The sequence below is a fragment of the Lynx canadensis genome, chromosome A1 (assembly GCF_007474595.2).
Source record: "Lynx canadensis isolate LIC74 chromosome A1, mLynCan4.pri.v2, whole genome shotgun sequence".
Classification (NCBI taxonomy): Eukaryota; Metazoa; Chordata; class Mammalia; order Carnivora; family Felidae; genus Lynx; species Lynx canadensis.
Genome location: NC_044303.2, coordinates 197,006,277 through 197,031,266, shown reverse-complemented (window position 1 = coordinate 197,031,266; position 24,990 = coordinate 197,006,277). Strand labels below are relative to the sequence as shown.

Genomic DNA, 24,990 nt, shown 5'->3' with positions numbered 1-24,990 from the left:
CCCCTCCCCCGTTCATGCTCTGTCTCTCTCTGTCCCAAAAATAAATAAACGTTGAAAAAAAAATTTTTTAAAAAAAAAAGAAAATAATTTTTTTAAACAGAGGATCTGGCCAAACAAAATTAGTTTGAGGGTTAGATCTTGTAGCCAAGAACTATGTCATACCCCCTCCCACAAAGGTCATCTGGTCCAACTCCTTCATGTCACAGATGATAAACCTTCCCTGCCCCTAAGGAGCTGGACACTGACCGTAGGCACCACCCTTAGCCCCCTAACCACAGACTAAAGGCAAGAAGTGAGTCTCTGGGCAGGTTTTCCCAATTTTATTTTATTTTATTTTAATTTTTATTTTGTATTTGAGAGAAAGAGAGAGAGAGACCATGCACAAGCGGGGTGGGGGGTGGGGGCAGAGGGAGACAAAGAGAGAAAATCTTAAGCAGACTTCACGCTCATCGCGGAGCCCGGCGCAAGGTTCGGTCCCAGACCCTGGGATCAAGATCTGAGATGAAATCAAGGGTCAACCCTCAGTGCTCAACAGCCACCCAGGTGCCCATCCCAGTTTTAAGGTGTATGTGAATCACCAGGGTGTCTTATCGAAATGCAGAATCGGGTTCCTTAAGTCAGGAGTAGAGCTCAAGACTCTGGGAGCTCAGCGTAGAAGACCCGCGAAGCTAGCTGTAGGCAGGTCTGGAACTCTGGTATTTGCTCTCCCTCACCAAGGGAGCCCGCCACACCCAGGTTCCTGACGTGGCCACATCCTCCAACGCTGATGCCCTATCCTCAGCATACGGGTAGGTCCAAGCCCAGGAGGCCTGCAGGCTGGCACAGACACCCTCCCTACGTACACCCTGGGCCCGGTGTCACTGGTTTCACGTCTGGGCAGCATGAATGGAGAGGGTGGGAGACTGAGGAGGGATGAGGAAGAAAGTGCCAGGAGGGGGCTGGAGACCAGGAAATGCGACCTCTAGGAAAGCCCTAGAAGGCCAGAATTCCTGGGCAAGTAGAAAGTCTCACACAGCAATGGACCTTCCTTGAGGTGGGCACCACGCTGTCCCCCCACCCCGACCCCCCCCCCCCACACACCCAGGAAAGCAGCAAGACCTGGGTGCCTGGCCTGTGCTCCCAGAGCGCTCCACACCCACCCATCTAGCCCAAGTTCACGGCTGGTTGCTCCTCCCGTCCCTCCCACCTGACGGTAAGTTCCTGGGGGCCAGGACTTCCACTTGCTGCTCCACGTGCCTGTGCCCGGGGAACCCAATGTCTACTGCCCACGGGGCTTCCATAAATGTTACTTGCAGAAACAGGAGGTGGATTGAATTCGCAGTGGGAGGGACTGAAACGAGACCGGGGAAGGGGATTTTCCATCGGAGGTGTTAGGGATAGGAACAGGCACCTGAAGAAGGTAGGACACAACTCATCTCTCAAAGAGACGACAGACAGACAGGCGGACGGGCCTAAAGACCTTCAGGTCCCTGCCCGGCTGGAGTCCACGATTCTCAAAGGCCCCAAGGGACAGAGTGTTTAAGGTGGCCCCTCTGGGAAAGGTTGGAGAGCCCCAGTGAGATCAGGGGGCAGGGAAGGAGAGAGGCTGTAAGCTCCTGGGTACAGGGCGGAGTCTTGCCCCAGTGACCAGCATCTAGCCCATGTCCGGTCTGGAGCCTGGAGTTCAATTAATGTGGGAGCGAGGGATGGAGGGATGGAAGGGTGGTGGGAGGAAGACAGGAAAAGAGGGATGGATATAATTTCTCCACTAAAGAAATAAATGCTAAGTAAGAAGTAGAAAAAACTAAGTAAAAAAATCCATTCCAGGTAAAGACCTTAGACCAATGGTTGCCAAACTGCTTGCTCAGGAATCCCCTGGGGGTATTTTTAAAATACATATTCCAAGGCCCCATCCAGACCTACCAAATCAGAACCTCTGGGCAGAGGCACAGGGGATCTGTGTTTTCATTGAACACACGGGTTCAGGTGATAGTTTCCCAGCCAACTGGGCTGTCCTTCCTGCCCTCTGCGGGAGTCCTCCTAGATGCCCTGTCTCCGGACATCAGCACTGAAGGGGCTGGCACATGTACTTCTGTGCAGGGTGGCTTGACAGGTGCGTGAGCCTGGGCTCTGCCTCAGGAGCTGAGAACCTAGGAGCCACAGCTATAAAACAGTAGAAGGCACATTCGCTAAACTTCCTCCCTGGAACACAGCGCCAAGCTTTTGGGTAAGTCTCAGCTTCTAGCTGGGGGTCCTAACTAGGTTCTAACATGGGGAGTGCTGCTGCAGGGGCCATGTACCCCCTGAAGGACATCCTGCGCCTCTGAAAGTAGGTATGTGCATTTTTTTCTGGGGCAAGGATGCATAGCTTTTAGCAGCAGCTCAGAGGGAGGAGTTTATCAAAACCAGTTCAGAGCTACTGGTCCAGAGGGCACCAGCCTCCCACGTACCCAGAAGGCATCCATCCTCCTTTCAAATGCATGTGCACCACTAAGCTCCTTCTTGAACACAGCAGCCCTGTGAAGTTGGGGCCGGCAGGTCGATGGGCAGGAGCTTGGAAACAGGCCAGGGCAGAGAGGGGAGGAGGCCAGGATGGGGAGGTCAGCGTGGAAGGGAGTGACCAGGGGTCCTGAGAGGAAGGGAGAGCAGGTCACAGAACGTGGTCAGGGAGGGGTGTGTCTGTGAGACAGACAGACCCAGAAGGGACAGAATCGCAGCTCTCAGCCCTGCTGGGAGGTCTTGGGCAGGGGTCTGCCCCAACACAGGCCTCCCCTTCTTTATCTGCAGCACGGGAATTGAGGTGTGGATGAGGCGAAATAGCACAGAGCCCTCTCCATCTTTAATATTCTACACCAGCACCGTCCAACAGAATGTTCTGGGATGGTGGAAATATTCCGTGTCGTCCAACGCGGCAGCCGCTAGCTTCATATGCTCATAGAGCACTTGCAATGCGGCTCGGAGGACTGAAGAACTGAATTTTTTATTTTATTTCATTCGAACAGCTATACGTGGCTAGTGACCACCGTGTTGGATGGCGAAGTTCTAGAAGAACAGGCATTCCCGAACCAGACCAACCAGAGTTCAAATCATGGTGCCGCCACTCACCAGCAAGCCCCTTAACCTCACTAAGCCTGTTTCCTCCCCTGTAAAGTGTAGCCTGGAATAGTACTCACCCTGTGCAGTTGTTTCAAGGATTCAATGAGATAATAAGGTATGCAATAGCTTTAGCACAGTCCCTGGAGTCTAGTAAATGCTCAAGAAACATTGCCTTTTATAGGCATCATTATCTACGAAGTGATGAGAACAGCTGGCTTCATCAGAAACAAAATGGACCCCGTTTGCCAAGCTCAGAGAAGGAGGAAGTCAGGAGAGGAGGTTGTGGGGGCCACGGTGAGGAGGGGAAGGGCTGCTCCCCAGGGCAGAGCAGCGTGCCCCTCTTGGGGGGGGGGGGCACAGGCAGGCAGGGAGGCCCTGTTCTCCAACAGACAGATGGAGAGGGCACGGTGAGAGTGGGTCCAGCATGGCTGAGAATGTGGGAACGTGCTAATGGGCCGTGAAAAGCAAGATTCACACTGGGAAATTGCTTTCTGGCTGCCTGGCAGGCTCGGTGTCCTGGGAGTTGCTGGCTGTCAGCCCACGGGGGGCTCACCACTCTCTCTGGCCTGAACCAGCCCGGAATGCTGACGTTGAAGCCAGGTGAGCACGGGGAGCATTCGAGGGGGGGCTTGAGAGACCTGGGGCCTCGCCCAGCTTGGCTACCAGCTTCTTATCCTCTGGGCCTCAGTTTCCCCATTTGAAAGATGGGGATGAGGACCCGCAGTCACACTTCCCCCTGGGCTATTTGGGAGAAGTCTCTCCTACACAGGGATGGGAAGAGGCTCCTGCTACCAAAACAACTTCCTCTAAAGTAAACCTCCCCACCTTTACCCCGAGCTGCCCAGAGCCCAGGGCGTGCCCGTGGGTCTCAGCAGACAGAAGACAGTTTCTGGGGGCCTTCTGGAAACAGCACAGTCACAGAACCCGCACCCCCCTCCACTCTGGACTCCTTAGGGGGTCTGATTGTCAGGGGCCCCGACAAGTACTAGGGTCTTCTGTTCACTGGCTGCTTCCTCAAACACACAACAGGTCTCCCTTATTCTGGAAAAGTAAATAACCATCCTGCTCCCCCTACCCCAAATTTTTAAATTAAAAACCAAGAACTTCTCTCTCGACCCAACAGCTTGGGCCATTTCCTTCCTCCCTCTTTGCTGCCAAACTTCCAGAACAAGTGTCCGACATCCGCTGCCTCCTCTTTCCACCTCCCACACTCCATGAACCCACCACAATCTGGTGCCCACCCCCGGGCTCCCTGGAAAAAGCTGTGCCAGGCCCGCCCACCCAGTGCCCCTCCCCCCCGCCCCTGCAGCCCCAGTGAGCCTGCTCCCCCTTGCCTGTCCCACACCAGGCGACATCTGGCCCACCTCCCTTTTTGTTTCTAGGTGGCTGCACTCTCCCTGGGACCTTGCCCTGCTGCCAGTGCCTTCCCCTGCTCATCTCCCCCCAGATCATTTCTCCCCGTTCTCTCTCCACCGACCTCTTACCACCTCCCTCCAGCCCCTCCACCGGGGCATCAGCTGGGATCTCTGGGGAGGGTCTGGGCAGTCATGAGCACACATAAAATTTAAACAAAATGACTCTGTGTCTGCGTATTATCCTGGGCAGAGGATGCATATCTTCCATCAGCTTCACAAAGGATCTGTGACCCCACCACCCCTGCAGATGGTAAAAGCCACTGACCATCATGCAAGATTGAAACCTGCTTCTGTATAGCCCCTCCTGCCTCCAGAATTCCAGTCCCAAGTTTCTAGCTACTCATCATCTTGCTTGGATGCTACGTGACAGGCAACTCATAATCAAAGTCCAGTCTCCTCGGGAAAGTCTCCTCACCCTCAGTTAAAATACCTAAGCATTCCATCTCTCTGAGATGAGCTGGGGTGATTCCAGAAAGTTCCAGGTCAACAGGAACCGTTATCTGTCAGAGCATCAGCGTCTGGAACCTCTCGGTGGTAACTCACAGCCCAAGTTAGCTGATCTGATCACTCAGCAGAGAGGAAGGCCTGGGGGTATGGATGCCCGAGCAGACGGAGTCAGAATGTCTGGCCATCAGAGGGGCCGCGGGGTGGGCCACATGTGACCGCATCAGGAGCTGGTGTGCCCAGTGATATCTTCCCAGTGACGTCGACTTTTTCCCCATTCCACAGATGTAGAAACTGAGGTCAAGCCCTTGAACCCAGGACTCCTGACTCCTTGTCGGTTGCTCTCTCCAATACCCCACACTCTCAGATTAGAGGCGGCCCTCACCTGGGGTCCACAGATGGACTTTAGGGCAGAGGGATCTTTGAGAAATAATACACCCTTGCTGTGGGTTGTAGTGAAGCGTTTTTCTAGGAAAGTGCCAGGGGGTCGTATGAGATTCTCTGAGGGCTCCTAGATTTCCAGACCAGTTAAAAAGCTGGGGTCAGATCTGTCGAGAAACAAAAGGGATATCCTGTTTCCGTAATAACCCCTTCGAGTGCTTTAAGCAAATCCCTTCACCTTTTGGGGCCTCAGTTTGCCTATCTGTGAAGTCAATTGTCGATCATTTTTAAACCCGCTCTTTCTTTCTTCTTAGTTCTTTTTATTATTATTATAATTATTTTCTAATCTTTATTTATTTTTGAGAGAGAGAGAGACAGAGCATGAGCAGGGGAGGAACAGAGAGAGAAGGAGACACAGAATCTGAAACAGGCTCCAGGCTCTGAACTGTCAGCACAGAGCCCGACGTGGGGCTTGAACCCACGAACTGCAAGATCGTGACCTGGGCCGAAGTTGGACGCTTAACCGACTGAGCCACCCAGGCGCCCCTTAGTTATTTCTTTTTAAGCCACAATGCCCTTTTAAAATAACAAAAAAAAACACAGCTATACATGTCTCCCAGTGGCAAATAGATCAGAGGAGATAGGGGCTGTGGGGGCTAGGGGCCCCATTTGTTTGGTGTTCTCTCTCTTCTCCCCAGTTCGCTACAGCAGCTCGGCCCAGAACCCCACAGACTATAGCATTTCGCAGCCAGAAAATTCTAGGACCTTATTACTGAAACCTTACATCTCCCTCCTCCCATCCTGGGCTGTAGCCGCCCGCTGCCAGGGACTCAGTGTCTTCGAGCTGTCCCACACCCCACAGGCCTGCCCCATGCCAACCCAGCAGAAGTCTTGTGGGGGACACAGAAGGTCTGGGAACCAGAAGATTCTGTTTGCCACAGGGAACAGTGAACCAACAGAAGTCCTAACATATTCCTTGTTTTGGCTGTGCATGGGTTTTCTTGAATGGGTTACAAAAAGGGAAATAGAACGATATTCACAGACCTTGGAGAGAGGACCTGAACGGACAGAAGCAGGGGGGGATGATGAGGGCCTGCTTCCTCCTCAGGCTCCATCCACCTGCACACCCTGAAGCCTTCTAGAAGTTCAGAGAGAGACACTAGAGCCAAGCACCAGACAAGAAAGAGGCTGGCGTGCCCCCTTCTTTTGTGCCACTGGCCTGTGCGACCTTGGGCAAGGCCCTGGCCCTCTCTGGGCCTTGGTTCCCCATCCGTAAGACAAAGGAGTACTCCTCACTCCAGTACTCTGAGTGGGATTGAGTGTGTGCTCAGGAAATACCTGTTGCCGGGAGGCAAGGGTCACAGACATGTTTCTCCTTTTACGTGACCCCAAGGCCCTCAACCTTCTCCGGCAAGGAAAGTTCCAGGGGCCCCACCTGACGCCTTGGGGCCAGCCACGCCCCAAGAGGGGCCGGAGGGCCCGGGCTGGGCCTCTGGGGGCTGCGCCAGCCTGGCCAGGGACGCAGGCTTCCTACTGTGCCCCAGAGAAGCTCAGAAGCTCAGAATGCAACATGGGCAACATGCATGCTGGAGAGGGTGGACCGTGGCAAAGGGGCCTGCACAAGGAGAGGGAAGGGCAGGGCGGGGGAGCCCAGGAGCGCAGCCAGCATCATCTTGCTCCCCCTGCGCTGGGAGGTAGACCTGGGCTGGATGCCCTCTTGGAACCGGTGTGTGTGTGTGTGTGCGCGCGCGTGCGCGTGTAACCGGATGCAGGCATTGCATTCCAAGGCTCTGGCCTCACCCCACTGAGGGCCGGGGCCCCAGACTGCAGGGGTGCTGGCAGCAGTGTCACTGTGTGCTTGTGCAGGGAGGCAGGCGGGCAGGAGGGAGGCTCAGCAGAGTGTCAGTGTGTCTCAGCCTGTGTGGGGGTGGCTGTGCGGGGGTGGAGGGCTGTGGCATGCACCAGAACATGTGCGTGCCTGCCGCTCGGATGGCTCGGAGGGGGAGGAAGGAAAGTCTATCCCTTTCCCTGTTCCCGTCACCCCTCCCCACCTTGAAGACCTGCCCCCCCCCCCCAACTTCCCATCCTTGGCTTTTGGCCCCTGAGAACGATCTGGTCCCCTACCTTGGCTTTGCCACTGCCTCTCCCTGTGGCCTTGGGCTATTTCTCTCTGGGTGTTGGTCCCGCCATCTAGGTTATAAATAGCGAGTGTGGATGGTCCTTCCAGTTCTGATGTTCTTTGAGTCTGAAATTTCCCATGTGTGTCCCCCACAGAGGGAAGCTAAGGAGGGCAATACCTCTCATGGGGCATTTCCGCATCTGCAGAATTATTCTGATCCCCATTTTACAGATGGTAAAGTTGGGGCTCACAAAGGACCAGGGATCCACACAGGGTGGCCCGGTAAATTCGAGGCAGAATCGTGTTTGAACATAAGCCTCAGCTCGGCGTTCTCGTACCCAGAAGGTCATGGCCCCTCTTCCCTGGGGGCTCTCCCCCGACACAGCAGCGAGAGGGGTCCCTATCGTGAACCGTCTCCCCACCATGTCCCGGATGCCAGACACCGGCACAGCGGCCATTCCACCTTCTCAAGCCTCGGTCTGCTCATCCGGCAGGTGGATGAGTAAGCCCTCTGCCTCCCTCAGAGACGAGCTAATGGCTGGAGAGGTGCTTCACTGGCCCCAAAGCGCTGTGAATATGAGGTTATTTGAAGCAAAATGCAAGTGTACCTCCATCTTTGGGTGGTGTATGGACGGCCAGGTGTTTCCTCTCCCCAACATTACCCCATTGAGGCTCCTAACAGCTCAGCCGGGGAAGGATGGGATTGTGGAGCACACTGGCAGACGTTAGAGCCTGCATGTCACGCGGGATCCTAAGCGCCCAGGATGCTGGCCCCCCAGTGTGGGGAGCAGCCTCTAGGCCCCATGTCCCCCACTGGTCAGCCCGGCCCAAGCCCAGCTCCTGATACACAGCTGTGGGGGTAAGAGCGGGCAGGGGGCTCCGGAGCTAGCTCTGGTCCGTCCCTCTGCCGACCTGGCTGGCCCCTGGAGCCCCTCCCTCCGCCCAACACTGCCCTTGAGTCAATTTCGGATCCCAGTTTCTAGAGAAAGACTGGGCTGTGCTCTCTCTCCAGTCTCCCTCCCTCTCCCTCTCTCAAGTAAAATCTCCTTCGGAGGCTCTTTCTGGACGGCTGCAGAGCAATTCTCTGCCTCCCTAACCTCTCCTAGAAGTGGGATTCCAAAGCCCAGAGAATGTCAACGGCTGGAAGAGACATCCTCCTTTCCCGGCCTCCTGGAACCTGACCCCTTGCCCCGATCGTGGTCTTCCCAGAAGTCAGGCTCTGCTGAGAGCTCTGCCCAGACCGCACCCCACCCAGCTGACTGACCGCCAGGTGGGAGAGAGACAGCTTCTCTTACATCCGTAGCCCACCCCATCCTGGGCTCCTAGAAGGCCTGCATCATAAGCCAGTCCTCACCGAGTAGGGCACCAGGAAGCCCTCGAGAGGCACACGCCCTCCTCTCCAGCTGGGCAGCCCAGGGCCCTGCGGGAGGTCCAAAGGCTCCCATGTACCCTCGCAGGGCCAACCCAGCTGCCTCTCCAAGGCCCCCTGCCAGTGATCTGAAGCGGGTTCCTGGAATAAGGGACTCAGCTCCTGCATGGTGACCACAGTGTCCCAGCTGGCAGGGACTGTGGGTCAAGCATCCAAGGCCGGGCCCTGCAGGCATCTTCCTCGCTTCTCCCAGCAGAAGAGGAGCTTGGTCAGGCCCCTCCCCCAAGCTGGGCAAACTCCAGACAGAAGGTAAACATGTGGCAGGCCCCGGCCGAGGGCTCCAGCCTGCCCAGCCTTTGAGGGCAACAATGATTCCGGCAGCAGCCCCTGCTGATGGCGCACTGGGTGCCAGGCCACATCTTCACGCGTGCCATCTTATTTCACCACCACAGCCTTTTTTTTTTTTTTTTTTTTAATCTCCAGACTACAGGGGGCTGCGGTCTGGCCGCTGTCGCAGAGCCACGGATGGTGAGATCCAGACCCTGGGCCGTGTGCTGGGCCCACCTCTACCTGCCCCACCTGGCGCCTGGCCTAACGCTGCTGCGCGGAGCAAAGCCCCCACCCACTCAGTAATATGTCCCGGGGTTTCTAACCCAGCCATGGGTTAAAAGAGGTGTGGAGCCTCATTCTCTTTCCGATACAAGCATCGGTAACCCTAAGCCCATCACAGCCTTCCTAATGTCCTGCAAACTCCCGACAATGCATGCGACATTTTGTAGGTTTGCGCCTTCTTCTGGAGAAGGCAGACTTAGACTTTCGTCAGATTCCTGGAGGAATATGAGACCTAAAAACGGTTAGGAGCCCGTATGGTTCTAGAAGGGAGAGGTCTGAAATGGATTAGACAAGGCCTGGCCATGCCTGCCACCCTCGGTTCTCCTCCCGTGGCCACACCAGGGCTCCCTGTCCCCTGAAATCCTGCCCCTGCCCCGGTCCTGGCCGGCAGTGGGGCTGAGAAGGCTCCCGAAGGCTCCCTGGGCCAAGTCGCCCCCACAGCACCCAGTCTGCATGATAGCCATCTCCTCTCGGGGCAAAATACCACTTTTATTTTCACTTTGAGTGCCTGAGTCACATCTCAACTCCATGTCACTGCACCCTGTGACGCAGTCCTCCCAGAGCCGAGCCTTGGTCATGCCCTGCAAGGCAGATCCCAGCTAATCAGGGGATCCTTGGGCTCCCGTGGGCACCGGAGCCCGGCTGAGAAGGGGCCCTGCGCACATTTAGCAGACAGCTTCAGTCCTCTGGAGCAGCTCAAAACACACTCAGAAACGCAGGAAGTCTGCAGACAAGAGTGAGCACACATCTGCACATGGGTGTGTGTCTGTACAGGGCCCCAGGGCATACCTGAGGGTGTCGGGATAGCCTGGGATGTGAATGTGAGTGTGTGTGCAGGCAACCTACTCGTACACAGCCACAGGCCCACCTCCCACACATATGCAGACACCAGCATAAGCTCACACATGCCTTCAACACCCACACTCCCACCCGAGCCTTTGGCCCAGGCCTCGCATGCACGCACATAAACCTTTCCGTGTGCGTGGCCCCCCATCCACACCCGGATGTGCATGTCCAGACCTCAGAGAGGTACCACTGTGCCCAAAGCCCACACGGGCATCCTTACACAGACACAGACATCCTTACACAGACACGGACGTTTGCACACACCCAGACCCCACACACATTTGCCTGCTGATGTGCATGTAGCTCTGACCTGCCACACTCGGGCACACACAGTGACGCCTATTCACGCCTTCACCCCCATGCAAATCAGCCGGTGGTACCCCTTGGGCCACCTGCACGGGCCCACTCTTGGCGGCCTTACACACGAAGCACACCCCACAACCCCCTCCTGCTGCACACATGTGAACACTTGCCTACCCTCTCGGGGCACGCAAGTGTACCCCAGAGTCAGTCTTTACACAACACACACCAAAATGTGCACTGGGTGCACGCATCCGGACCTCACCCCGGCACATATCTGCTCACAGGGCCCCTCTCCCCTGCACTCCTGCTGCCACAGCAAGGACCACCGGGGCGCTGGAGCTGCTTTGCCCAAGGGGCAAACTCTGCCTCCAAACTATACCCCTACCCTGATCCATCCCTGGGTCCTCCACACACCTAGCTGGGGGCAGCCAGAGTGTTTCCCTGACACTCCACGACCTACTGGGCCACCCCAGGTGGCTTTTCCCCCCCGTACGCTCCCACCCTTCTCCCCCCGCCAGTCATCAGAGGCATAAAATGAGCTCCGGAGCTGGACAACTTTGCCAAGGGACCAGAAACCGTATACCACTCGCCCCTGAAATGGTAGTGCTCCCCCCCACCCCACTTGCCTGATTGCCCCTCCTCACCTCCCAATACCCAGGAAGCCTCACCAGTCCCTCGGTTATTAACCCCTGCTGTACCGGTGCCCTCACGCCAAGAGGAGTTGGGAGGAGGAAGGTGGGGAGGGGATGCGCTTTCAGGGAGAAGTTGGCCACTCTGCACAGTCACCATTGGTGCCTAAAGTCAGAAAGGACTGCCTGGGAGGTGGTGAACTCTCTCCCATCAGAGGTGTCCAAGTTGAGGCCAGATGAACACCTCAAGGGAAAGTCGGCAGGGGGTTCCAGCCCTGGACTTAGCAGCCTGGGAAGATGTCTTTTTAACCCTGAGTTTCTAAAAATCTGTGTGTGCCCAGTCATGTGCCCCCATGTATGTGTGTGTGTGTGTGTGTGTGTGTGAGCGTGTGCATGCACGCGTGCACCGGCATGCACCATCCACCTTTCACCCCTACACACACACTCACCTGGCTGGCCTTGGCACATCTGTGCACCCACAAACATGCCTACACCCAGCTCCGGGCACTTTGCACAGGCAAGCGTCCCCAAACACACGCAGACTTCCTCCCTATGGGTACACAGGAAGCACGCAGGTGCACACCCCCTGCCCGTGACGCTGACCCCCTGCACCCTCCAGAACTCTCTGAGGTGCAACTCACTTTCCCAGTTCCTCGAAGAGCTGGTACTCTTCCGTGAAGCGGGTGCAGGTGATGGTGGCCATCCTGGCGCTGGACGGGCAGGCGAGGCTTGGAGCTGGAGGACCAGGACTGGGGCGCTGCTGCTCTGCACCCGGAACTGAGGACCACTCGCCTGCCTGCGCTGCCGAGCGCGAACCAAGAACCAGCTTGACTGACGAGCCCGGGGCTTCTGAGCAGGGCACTGTGGCTGCTCACAGCCTCGCGAGCCTTCGTCAGCATCCAGGTCCCCATGGCAACCACCTCCGAAACGCCCTGTTCCCGTTGCCCCGGTAACTGCCTCCCCAACACCTGCCTGCCTTCCACTGCGAAACCTGCTCCCGGACGCCCTGGCCCTAACCACACAGAATACTGCAGGCCTGTGTGGGCCCAGGGCGGGTGGACCCAGCACCCCCCGAGGTGATGGACTGAGGGAGGGGTCTGGAGAGGGGGAGAAGAACCAACTTAATCCACAAGTGATCTTCTCTCTTCCCACCTCCCCCACCTCCAACTGTGGGTCCCTTGTAGCAGACAGGATGGGATTAAGTGGGGCAAAAAGGCAGTTGCCATGGTAACGGCCGGTGGGTGCCACATTCTGGGATGGTCCCCAGGAAAGACAGGATACAGTTACCCTGGCAACTTCATCTCCTCTGGAGAGACAGGTATTGCCCCGTTGCCCTGGCAACAGCCGGGTTCTAAGGTTTACAGGAAAAGATGGCTAATTCATGGGGATCTCTCTCCCAGTGGATCACTGTAGTCTGTAACTATCTCTCTGCTCCCCTCTGTATTTTGTTTTGGCCTCTGTCTCTGTCTTCCCCATTTGCTCTTGTTCTCTGCTACCCCTGTCCATCACACTGGCACTCTAGCTTGGGGGACAAATGCAGAGGAGACATCCGGATTCTGGAGGGAACTGCCTTGCCTGCCCGCTCATCCCCACCCCTCTCCTCCAGCCCATGTTCCCAGTGGGACCATGGAGATCTGGCCTCCTGGGGCTCACGTCCCAGTTTCTGCTTGTGCTTTAAGTCAAGGTGAAAGAGGCAGAGGCGGGCAGTGGGGAGGGAGGCATGGCCTGGCATGGAGGGGAGTGGCCATGGGCCTGCCCTGAAATCCTCATTCCCTTTTCCTCATTCTCATTTTCCCTGCCAAGTTTGATTCTTCAGGGCAGCAGCCAGATCTATGGCCCCAAGATCTCACCCAAGCCCTGGGGTTTAGGAAGGAAAAGGACTGGAGTTAAGGATCTGGGTTCAACTCCCGCTCTGACGTTTGTTAGCTGTGTGACCCTGGGAAAGTCACTGCCCCTCTCTGAGCCTCCAGCGCCCTTTCTACAAAACAGAACAAAGCTGCCACTGTAGAGGAAGGTTGTGAAGAAGGAGTGGGCTAAGGGCTGTGGAAGCCTTTGGGAAGTATGTAAACATGAGGCCTGTTTTTAGTTTCTGGAAGAGGAAAAGGAAGGTCTAAAGCAGGACCATGACCACCCCCATCACTAGCTTGGACTCAGAATTTCACACCCACCTCCTCCACGCAAGCTCATTTCACAGCCCACCAGGCTGAGGTCTCTTGCCAGCATTTGCCCACAATGAGCACAGGTCGGATAAAAGGATCCAGGATCCAAACCCTCGTTTCTACCCCACCCCTCTGAGCCTCCAGCTTGCCTTACTGGTCACCTCACTTGCTGGACACGTTGTCTGCTTGTCGGTTATCCCCAGCCCTAGAGGGTCCCTGACTCACTACTTTAGGTCCAGGGGCCCCGGGAGACATCTGGGTCCCCTCTCCCACAATTCTGCCCCTCTTCCCGGGATTTGGGAGTGGGAGAGAATGATGGGGTTAGCTCTCTGATGCAGCCACTTCTTCCCAGGAGAGAAATGGGAGGGAGGCCGAGGGGAAGGAGGGGAGGCGAGCTAGGGAGGAGGGGTAATGGCTTAGCCACTAATTGCACCATTACCACCTTCAGAAAAAGGAAAAACCACTCAGTTTTGTTTCTGCGCACAATGCTTCCCGCTCCTGCCGCCAACGGTTGCAATTCAGAGGCAGAGAAGAGAGGCCTGTGCTCGGGGGCTGCACAGCTGGTGGGAGCGGGCTGGGCACGGAACACCACTAGAGACAAGAGAGGCAGACGTGGGGAAGTGGGGGAAGGACCGCACCCCCACCTCCCTGCCCAGGCCCTCTAGCCCTCCCCGGGAGGTGGCTTCCACTCGTGAAGGTGCTGCAACAGCCTTTAGTGACCACTGAAGCTACCTCAGTCATTGTCCAGGGGAGAGGAGAGGAATTCCATGCTCTATAGGCTGTGTGATTTTGGATGAGCAGCCTAACTTCTCTGTGCCTCAGTTTCTTCATCCGCAAAATACAGTTCATAATATTCCCTACTTCCAGGGCTGTTTAAGGATTACATGAGAGGAGCAGATGAGTACAGCAGCTGGCACGCTGTACGTGTTCATTGATGGGCAATTATTACTATTAAGGGACTCATAAGAAGCCCCTCCCTCCTCACGCCGCTCTGCCTGAGTCAGGGAAGCACACACGACTATCCTCTAGTCCTAGCACTTTGTGGCGCGGTTCTCTGAGTCCCCATTGGAGTTGAGCTCATGGTTTGAGCATCACCCTGGCCTGGCCTGGTTTGCAGCCTTTTGCTGGTAGAACAAAGAACGAGAACAAAGAGGCTAGGAGAGGGCTCACAAGGCCTCTAGCTCACTGGTGCCAACTTAACTGAATGAGGCTTTAGAAATTAACACATAAAACAAATAGCAAACGTGCCCCAAGGCTGTATTAATGGGAGTCTGAAGTTCTGAACAAAGGAGGTGATAGTCCTGCTCTTCTGGGAGCTGGCTGGACCACCCTGTTTCCTGGCTCGCCCCATCCCCAGTCCCCACTGGTGAAGGGAAGCATGTTCAGAAGAGAGCAGAGCACCGGGCAGAGCACCGGGCAGCAAGAGCCAGAGGGACGAGAGGAACAGAGGCTAATGGCCGGCTCTCTCCCTGTGTCTGACAGGGACCATGGAGGTGGCCTATGTGGATTCAGGGGGCAAAAGCAACCTGGCCTCACACCACCCCGTCACCCCATCACCCTGTCCGTCCTTCCCTACCTCTGTCTCCCCTTTCCGCTCTCCTTCCTCTTCTCCTTTTCCTCTTTCTTGCCTTTCCCCATTTCCTTCCCTCCCTTGAGCCCTTTCTTCTCAATCCTCCCTATCCTTCCTGCTCCTTTTCATCTCCTTTCTTGTTTCTACCTCCCTCCCTCCTGCCTCCCGGCTGTGTACCTCTTCCCTCCCTCCCTGGGCTGGCCCGGCCCAGACCCTGTGCGCCCTGGGGGACGTCCAGGACCTGGCAGAGAGATGCATGGAGAGGAGGAAGAAGACAAAAGGTCTCCTTGGCAACTCTCATACACACCCTGCCCCGGCGTGCTCCGAACCTTCGAGAGCTCAGCTCAGGGGTGTGGGCACTGCCTCGGACAGGCACCCCCTTCTGGAGTGGAACTGCCGCCCTGCGCGACAGCTAATTCACTGCCTCCCCTGTGCCCGCGAGGCTGGCAGCTGTGCCTGGTGGTGGCGGGCAGCGAGGAGCCAGGCCTGCCTCTGCGACGCGGGGAGAATGAGCCGATGATTGCAATGGGGGGACTGTGCCTGCCAGACTCCCCACCCCCCCAGGGCCATGGCAGGCATGCGAGCCAGCACGTGTGCTCCCATCTGTAACACTCATGTGGTACTCAAGAGCTGGCCTGCATGCCGCGGGCGGGTGGCCAGGGGTGGGAGCCCAAGAGGTCACTGAGCACAGTTGTGGCATGTGAAGGTGGAGAACCTGAACGTGAATGCAAGCTATACCCTGGGTCTATGGGGTGGGATGGAAAAAAAAAAAAAAACAAAACTGGGACCAGGGCCAAGTTCCTGGGCCATAGCAGAGGTGGGAAGGGGGTGGGGGCAATCAGAGCCCGGGAAGCATTGTGCCAGCCCACTGTCATCCCACCTTCCACAGCCCACACACATACTCTCAGGCACATGCCCAAGGGCCTCAGGGTCCTGCAGGGCCTGGGCAGGTACCACAGAAAACGTGCCGTCTGAAGGGTCCCCACGAGGCCTGTCCCACTAAGGGCAGTGAGCGTGAGGGGCAGAATCGGTGGAAAGTGGGCCAACAGAGAAATGATCCGGCAGAGGGTCTAGGTGGAGGGTGATGTGGTTAATTAACTGCAGTAAGTAATGCCAGCCTCGGACTCTGGAGAGAGGGAGGGGTCAGGGAGCATCGCTGTCCCCTGAGGGGGTCCCACATAGGAGACATTCCTTCCAGAGCAGAGGGAAGCAGGAAGCCAAGGGACAGAGGACGGTGGCTGCTGGGCCAACGTCTGCACAGCACAGCCTGCAGTTAGAGGACCCAAGTTCAAGTCTAGCTGTTGGCTAGGAGTGATTATGGCAGGTCTCTTTCCCACTGGGGCCTCCATTTCCTCCTCAGAAATATGGGGACAAGATGTTCCTTCGCTGACTCCAAAAATACGAGAAATAGTTATTTCCGCTTTAGAGCCAGGCCCTGTGCTAAGCATACTGCACAATTTATACCGCACCACAGATATCTGTGAGATAGGTACGATCGCTGCGTATCTTGCAGAGATGTGACATGACTTACCCATGTGGGGTCTGTGTGACCTCTGCACCCCTGCCCTATGCCCTTTGCCCTACACAAGGGCTGAAAGGGCCCTGAGGGAGCCCATGTCCCACACAGATGGAGACCAAGGCCCAGAGAAAGGAAGCTGCTCCTTCCTCCCTCGGCGGCAGAAGTCAGGGGCAGAGTTGGGACATAATCCAGAATTCCTGACTCCCAGAACAGTGCTCTTTCCCTTACCCTGCTCTGCCCTCCCTCTTTCTGGCCCTGAACGGCTGCTTGCCTAGGTCCCAAGGTAGCCAGTAGGTACCAAGCGAGAGGAGGGAATACTGTCAAGGCCCAGGGTAGGGCTCAGAGCCCTGTCCCTCTAGCCAGGTCCAGGGCTCCCTCCCGGTTCCTGGGGGACTGGTTGTCCCTGCCCAGGACTCCACAGGCAGGGCCCAGCTTGGACAGGGCCACCCCCGGTTCTAATCTGGGTGGCGGATCTGCTGACATCTGGTCCAGCCAAAGGGGAAATAGAGGGGCTGTCTGGCATCTCTGGACTCCACTCCCCCAGCTCTGTGACCCAAGGGGCCAGCGCTGCCTCTGGTCTCTTCTCCCATCCACCCCTCCCCACCAGGTAGGTGGTCCAAGCATCCGCCTAGCAATGCCAGTCAAGGGCCTAAAACAGAGTCCAGACCCAGGTGCCCTGGCTGGGGGAAACTCAGGGGCCACAGGAAGAAAGGAGCAGATGGGCAGGAGCCATGCTGTCTGCTGGGCCCAGCAGACACCACAACAAGCAGGCTGAGCCTCCCCTCACAACACTCTAGTCCTGGTGACTCCTTACCCCAGTACTTTCCACAAATCTCAGCCCTGGGTCAACCGCCAGCACCTTGGTTAGGCAGGCTTGGGGACTGCTGGGCTGTGGACCAGGTCGTTGGCTGAAGCTTGAGTGGGGCTCTTGGGCTGTGTGCCAGGTTCTGGGTTAGGTAGGACTCTGAGCCAGGCAAGCTTTAAGCTGGGCTTGAGATGAGGCTGAGCTTCCTTCTTAGGGCATCAGGAGCAGGGGCTGGCCTCTAGCCCCAGCTGGGCCCTCTATGTTTGAGGCCACGTCAGCCACAGGAGGGTAGGTGTTGGTGTCTGGGGAAGAACATAAAGGGACTTTTATGGTCCAGCTCTCATGGCCCCCAAAGGGCATAAGAGAAGCAGGGTGGGAGCTGGAGGCTAGGTCACCTAAGGCAGGGCCAAACTCAGCAGGCATGGGAGAGGCCTCCACTCAACTGGTGCAAGCCTAGAGCTGCAGGGGAGCCCTGGCTCCACACGGCTCTGGAAAGGCACAGCCCAGATAGCTGGGAGAGGCACCCAGTAGAGCCGGAGAATCCTGGGTAATGGGCAGACTATGAACAACCCATCTGTGGGATATGCTGGGCCTGGGACGCCGTCTTCTTCAGAGTCTCCCTCCTGAGCAGGCAGAAGTGCTGGGGGTAGCCGGAATCCAGAGGCTTCAGCCAGTCCTGGCCCCTGCCCCACACAGCCCAGGCGTCGACATCCTAGAGACAGAGAAAGCTCCAGCTGGAGGGGTGGAGGAAGGGGCCCAGGATGTGGATGGTCACCTCCGTCCTGCAGCCCCAGGCCAGACTCTCACTCCTGGGCTCAGCTACCTCTGCAGCTCTGGAACCAACACCCAAACCCCCTCCACTGCACCGCACCCACCCCCCCCCCCACCCGTCCTGCTCATCCACAAGCTGACGAGTCCTAACAGGCCTCCTTTGCCAGTGACAAAAATAACTATTTTCAAAATTCACAGCAGGGCTTTCGCCTACACACGCTGCACCGACTGGAACCTGAAGGGAGATATGCAGAACGCAGTGTGTGCATGGAGGCGCGCTCTGCAGCGAGCAGGCTCTGAACCCCCCACGCCCCTCCTCCCACCACTCGGCCCATGCCCCCCCCCACACACACGCACAGGGGTGTCCAGAATGACCAAGTAGGAGGGGCTCCTAAAGCGTCCATTGTACACAGGGGGGCACTGAGGCCCAGAGAGGGTCCAGGATTTGCCAGAGGTCACACGGTGGACCTGTGGCAGGACTGGACCAGAACCCATACGTGCTGCTTCCTAGGCAGGCTACCCACCTCTTCTCCCATTCACTTGGTTAATGGTGAGCTCGCATTGCCCTCAGGATGCACGCGCACACGCCCCAGTGCGTTCACAGACCGCACCACAGCCCTGGCTTCCATGTTAGTAGCATTTTAATCAAGTGCACGGGCTCCTCCACAGCCATTACCTTGGCCAGTTCTCTACAACCCTGTGAGGTAGGCAGAGCTCAGGCTAGCATCCCGATTGGCAGTTGGGGAAACTGAGGCCCAAAGATGAGGGGATGGGCCCAAGGTCAAAGAGGCACCCAAGTGTCCTGACTGTTGGTTCAGGGCCTCTTTGCACAGCTGTTTCCACCACCCTTGATCCTGCAGCAGCTAAGAGCCAGGTCAATCCTCTGGGTCCTGGGGGCCAGAAGGAGAGCTTTCTGCCATAGCCCCCAGCACCAGTCTGGCCCCAGAACTGGCCCAAGCCATGTGAAGACCCATCCCTGCGCCCCCACCCTCAGCATCAGAGGATCCCTTCAGAGAGTGGCCAGATCGCCATGCTTCAGCTGGAGTCCAGGCCTCGAGCTGCCTCCAGGGGCCCCTCACCCAAGCAGTACCACAGAGGTTCAGGGTCCAAGGGCAAGGCTTTAAACGAGCTGGGAGGTGGCAAGGTCAATGGCAACTCCACCATGGCCCCAGGCACCAGGTTCACACCACAGGGCCACAACATCATCAGAGCTCATTTACAGATGAGGAAACTGAGGCTCAGCTCTCATGCAGGCCACTTGAGGTCACAGGGCAAGTCAGTGAAGAGGCAGGATTGGAATCCAGGCACCCCAGTCTAGTTTATTCTCCCCCAAGCCAAGCTCCCCACCTTTCAACCGAGGGGCTCGATGCCTCCCCCCATTTCCCTGCAGACAGGGGCTTGACCTCAGGCCCCTCCCTGGGGAGGAACAGGGCCAGGTTTGAATGGGGAAGTACATCTAGAGAGGCAGAGATCCTCACCTCCCCCCACTCCCCATCAGATCCGCTGTGACATCAGCCTGGTGTTGAGTTTACGAAAAAAGGATCGCAGCTTGCAAATCTTGCATTTTTTCTTGCGGCGTCCTCGGGAGAAGCTTCGAGCCCTGCCTGCCTCTTCCTCCTCTTCCTCTTCTTCCTCATCACTGGCCCAGGGCCCCCAAGCACCCCCATTAAAGTCAGGGTGGGCCCGGGGATTCTCAGCCGGGTAGCGCACAGGGATGGCTGTGCGGTTATAGTCCACCAGACGGGCCAGCAGGGCACGGACCACATCAGGCCGCTGGCCAGCCAGGTCCTCCCGTTCGTAGGGGTCAGCGCTGATATTGAAGAGCCACACTGCCTGGCGGGCACTGGCCATGCGCTCGAGGTTCCACCAGCTGCCAGGGAAGGCGGCCAGCGTCTGCGGTGGGATCCAATCGCCATAGCCAGGGTCCCCTGTTAGCAGCTTCCACTCGCCCACACGGATGGCGGCCTGCACGGCAGTGTTCCAGATGCCAAAGCCAGCCTCCAGGGAGCCGTGCCGGGCATGGTTGTAGAGGGGGTCAATGTTGTGCAGGATCTCTGTGCGCGGCGAGGCCCGGCCCTCACTGATGGCCGGCCACACATCGTAGCCGTCCAGCCCGTCGGCCGCCGAGGCGGTGCCGCCTGCCAGACCCACCAGGGTCGGGTACCAGTCAGTGATGTGCACCAGCGCCCGGCTGGTCCGGCGCTTCCGCTTGAGCAGGGGGCTGTGGACAAAGCCCAGGCCACGCACACCACCTTCCCAGTAAGTGCCCTTGCGTCCTCGCAGCGGCCAGTTGCTGCCCCCCGAGAAGGTCTGGCCGCCGTTGTCACTGGAGAAGATGATGACGCTGTTGTTGTAGAAACCATAGCGCTTGAGAGCCCAGGTGATGTTGCGCACAGCCTCATCCATGCAGGTGACCATGGCCGCATACTTCCGCCGGGCCACGTTGCCCATGGTGCGGTAGCGGTACAGGTACTCACGAGGGGACTGCAGGGGCGTGTGCACCGCCTGGAAGGCCACGTAGAGGAAGAGGGGCCGCCGGGGGCTGTGGCTGGCTAGGATGTGGCTGACACGCTGGGCATAGAGCATAGTGGAATACTGGCCGCTGAGCCCCCAGGCCACACTCTCGCCCTCGTGTAGGTCAAAGCCACACACCCCGGGCCCGTCGCAGTTGTCGTAGGTGTAGTAGTCCACGTTGCCCGTGAGCGAGCCCAGGAAGGTGTCGAAGCCCCGGCGGGTAGGCAGGCACTCCTTCCGGTAGAAGCCCAGGTGCCACTTGCCCACCATGTGGGTAGAGTAACCCGCCTCCTGCAGCTTCTGGGGCAGCGTCACCTGGTCCAGGGGCAGGCAGTTGGGCTGCCGAGGGCGGATGATGGAGTGCTGGAGTCCCGTGTGGATCTGGTACCTGGAGGAAAGAGGGGAGGGCAAAGAAGGCCCGGGTGAGCTACAAAGCACTGCTCTGGCCCACCAGCCCCCAGTTCTCACCCCGAGGTGGGCTCTGGGCCCAGCACTTCCGGCAAAGGTACGGCAGGTATTACGACACGTGACAAGCACTTCCAATGCATCACCTCATTGAATCTTCAAAATTAGTTGAGCTCATATTATGGTCATTTCGCAGATGAGGAGACTGAGGATCAGAGTGGTTAAACCACTCGGCCCAGGATCACGCAGCTAGGAGCTGGGGAGTTTAGAGTCGAACGCAGGTTAATCATGACAATGTAGCTAACATTATTCTGCAAATAAGGCAACTGAGAGGCTCAGTACATGAAATCGCTTGCCCACTGATTCAAACAATCTGTAACTGGAGTTGGGATCTGTATCCCAGGCAGTCTTCAGAGACTTCAGAATCCCTAAACTCTAAGCCACTAATTTGCTCTGGGGCCTAGAGCAAGTCCTGCCCTCCCAGGGAAACTCCTGCTCACTCTTCAAAGCCCAGTCCAAATGTTACCCCCTCTGTAAAGTCTCTTATAACTCTCTCCAAGAATGAGTCACTTTTGCTTCTGGGTTAAATTTAGTACACCTGATCACTGTCCTACTTGACCATGGGGTTCTACTCAGTTGTACATGTTCTTAGGCCCAATCATCTGTAATCGGATTGTCCTCTACTCAACTTTGTGGTCTTGGCACTCAGGTGATGTTAAAAGGATACTCAATTACTTACGGAATGAATGGATGAAAGAACGAACGAATGGTGGCACTCCCAGACAATTTTAGAACCAGAAGGCACCCAAGTCAACTTCCAGTGTATTTACCTTGTTTTAAAAACACAGTTCCAGAGGAGGGGAAGGGCCTTGCCCAAGGTCACTCAGTGGTCAGGGGCAAAGCCAGGACTTGAACATAAATCCAAGCCAAGTCCAAGCACAGGCTCCCTTCCAGCAAACGAGGCTGCCATGTCTCCTCCCCCATGGTGGCCTCAGTTTGCTCATCTATAGGTGGGGAGTTGGGTTGAATGGGAGATCTCTGAAAACCTTTCAGTTCCCAGATTTTATAAGACCTGTTCTCATGTGCCTACCCACAAGTTCATGTGGCCCCTGGATCCGGTCACTCACACACACTACTGCTGTGAGGCAGGAGTGAATGGTTAGCAGAATGCTATATTCCTCATTTATTCATTCAAGTCCCTTCCGTGGTCAAGGCCCCCATGCGATCTGCTTGGGGTGTCCCACCTTTACTCAAGTCTTAAAAGTCCCAGGGTAAATAAGAAGCCTGGAACTTCACTAGGGTCTTAGAATCCCACACCTGAAGGCCTGACACCTTTAACCCAGGTACTAGGTGGGCTTTCCTGTTTTTAGTTTCCTTAACTTAAAGCTGTTATTGTTGTTAGCCATCATCAGCTACTACTGCCATTTTTAACACTATAGGCCACACGCATCGTTTCACTTAATCCTCATAAAAAACCTACAGGGGAGACCATTATCCCCATTCTACAGATGACGAACCGAGGCTCTCAGAGGTACCGCAACAGGCCCGACTGCAGACAGCTCGCAAGCAGCTGCCCCGAGCTTTGAACCCAGGTCTGCACAACTCAGGCTGAAAACCTCTCGGTGATCCTGGCTCTACAGACCTCTCAGTCAACCTCATGAACGATTCCATTTAACAGAGGAAGTACCGTAGCGCCCGGTCACAGCCGAGTCTCTTCCTAGGGCTGGGCACCACGGAGCACTGGTTTGTAAAGTGGGTGGGCCAGCTCAGAGTCACCGAAGCTCGTCTGTAAGCGAGTAACATGAGAGACACTGGCTCTCTCCAGCTTCGCCCAACACGACTGGATGCATTAACAAAACACTAATGAGAGCAGTCAGCATCAGTCAGATGGAGCCAGCTGCAGGGGGCGGAGGGCAGACGCTGCCCAGCCACACTCGGCTCACTTCACAGATCAGGGGGTTGGCACACTGCCCCGTTGGCTGCTCATTCCCCTGCTTAAACCCAAAGTCACCTCTCGAGAGAGAAATGCTAACTTGTGCACAGTTCTCAGGAATGCAGATTCTTCTTCCCTCTCCTGGAGGTTGGTCAACATTTGGGCTTCACCACCACCACCAACGCCCCCGCCCACGACCCATACACCAGCCCCTCACCCTCTTCTCCGATGCTCTCTCTTGCTGTTCCCGGAGCTAAATGCTGAGTGCCCGAGTGAGGGAAGAAAAGGCACCTATTTTGACTCACGGCTCTGGGACCCCTGCCAACCACCTGGCCTCTCAGCCCCCTCCCCAACGGATGCTACAGACTCTAGGCATGAATTGGGTCCTCCCTAACTCCATGCCTCAGTTTCTCCCACCCAGAAACAGGGACAGCAAGGCTCCGGTTCCTGAGATCATACTCGTGGCTTTTGGGTGGAACTTGGGAGAAGGCATGCCTTGGACCCCATCCAAGGAGGATTAGCTTCAGCCTTGCCAAAGGATTTTCTCCTAAGTGGCCAAAGTTTGCCTTCTACACCCCCACCTCCTGTTTCCCTGCTCTTTTAATCCTGTAATCCTGCCGCCTTGCCTGTGGGCCACTCCTTACGGAGAAAGCAGCACGTCTCCTTGGGACTTTCGGCCAATTTAGGAGGACTTTGCAGATGAAAAATCAGAGGTTTGGAGAGATGAAGTAACTACCCGAAGGTTCCACTGGTCACGGCATCCTGTGCATATCTTTCTGCTCTATCTAGAATGTCTATCTATCTAGACATTCCCTGGCTTCCTTCCTCTCCTCGCAGCCATCAAACAGTTTGGGGACCCTAATCCCTCCGGTGACATGGGGGCTGCCATTTATTGACAGCCAAGCAGGTTACACACAACTCATCCCATCACCACTCTTTTTCAAGTAAACACTCCTCTTCACTCCGTTTATGAACAGACAAGAAAACGGAGGCTTAGAGAAGGGAAATGACTTGTTCGTAGCCTCAGGGTCTGTATACAGAAGCGGCGTTAAAACCCAAGGGTCAGAGACTGCCGTGTTCCTCCAACAAAGGGATGACCAGATGTCTCCTTCACATGGTGTGTAATGTGTGTCCTAGAACATCAGAGGGAGGAGACCTCAAAGATGGTCCAATCCACTCTGTGTACAATTGGAGAAACTGAGGCCCAGAGAGGATAAAGGACATAACTAATGATCCCACAGGCGACTGGAGACAGTCGTGTCTGAGTGTCTCAGAACTGGCCCTGAGTCCTTGCTTCCCAGCTCCCAGAGTGGGGGGGTGGGACTGTGAATGCACAGGAAATCTCCAGACCGGATTCATTTGGGGCTTGCACGGCCAGCCCCAGCAGCCTGGGTCATGCCTACCTGCCAGTGAGAAGTTGGCTCCGCGAAGGCGTGCAGATAGGCTGGATATAATAATTCTCCAACTTGACACCCTCAGCTGCCAGCCGGTCCAGCGTAGGGGTCTCAATATCTGAGCCATGGTAGCCCACGTCGTGGTAGCCCTGGTCGTCGGTGAGGATGAAGATGATATGGGGAGGCTGGGGTGGAGCGGCCGAGGGCTGCTCCACGCCCGCCTCCCCGGGACCGTCGGCCGCCAGACTCGGTTTGGACCAGTCCCAGGACAGGTAGCCGAAGCTAAGCAGGCTGACCAGCGAGAGGCCAGTGAGGGCGTGCATCGCCATGCCGGCCCGCGCGTCCCGGCGCACAGGGTTCCCCGGGCCTCACCGCCTCGCGCGCCCAGGGCGCACGGCCCGCACGCCCGCCGGCTGGCCGGCCTGGACGCTGCGAGATCGTTCAGCGGCCCCGGGGGTGGCCCAGGGGCTGGTCCAGGACTGGCGGCCGGACCTGCGCGGCCGCAGCGGGGCGCTCTGGGGAGGTCAGGCCCGCGCCGAGCCGCCTCCCGCCGCCTGCGCGCCCGCCCTGCGCCGCCCTCGCTCCCTCTCCCCCAGCTCAGCCGGGCCAGCCTGAGACGCGGCGTGGCTGCTTCCAAAAAGTGCTCTCCACCATCCTCTGGCTCTCCCCTTCCTACTAGCCCTCGATTTCTCCCGCCTCCTAATTTCTCTCGCCTCTGCTTTCCCTT

At 56.9% G+C, this 24,990-nt stretch overlaps 2 protein-coding genes across 2 annotated transcripts in view; both read right to left on the bottom strand.

Annotated features, from left to right (window-relative positions):
• The window catches only part of CAMK2A (calcium/calmodulin dependent protein kinase II alpha), a 59,652-nt gene extending 47,589 nt beyond the window's left edge, over window positions 1–12,063 (bottom strand). The window contains 1 exon segment of the mRNA XM_030329429.1: window positions 11,835–12,063. Coding sequence (XP_030185289.1) covers window positions 11,835–11,896 — 62 coding nt within the window. The 5' untranslated portion in view covers window positions 11,897–12,063.
• Window positions 12,064–19,310: 7,247 nt separating this feature from the next.
• Window positions 19,311–24,606, bottom strand: ARSI (arylsulfatase family member I). The gene is made up of 2 exons (XM_030329404.1): window positions 24,273–24,606; window positions 19,311–20,919 (listed from the first exon to the last, which is right to left on the bottom strand). Exons 1-2 carry the CDS (start codon window positions 24,590–24,592, stop codon window positions 19,512–19,514), a joined length of 1,728 nt encoding a protein of 575 aa, XP_030185264.1. The 5' UTR covers window positions 24,593–24,606; the 3' UTR covers window positions 19,311–19,511.
• Window positions 24,607–24,990: the final 384 nt, after the last annotated feature.

Excerpts from the sequence above, each read along its gene's own strand:
- ARSI (XM_030329404.1), bottom strand. The coding sequence starts at position 24,592 with ATGGCGATGCACGCCCTCACTGGCCTCTCGCTGGTCAGCCTGCTTAGC. Across the intron at positions 20,920-24,272 it reads AGCCAACTTCTCACTGGCAG|GTACCAGATCCACACGGGAC; the intron begins GTAGGCATGACC and ends TCTTTCCTCCAG.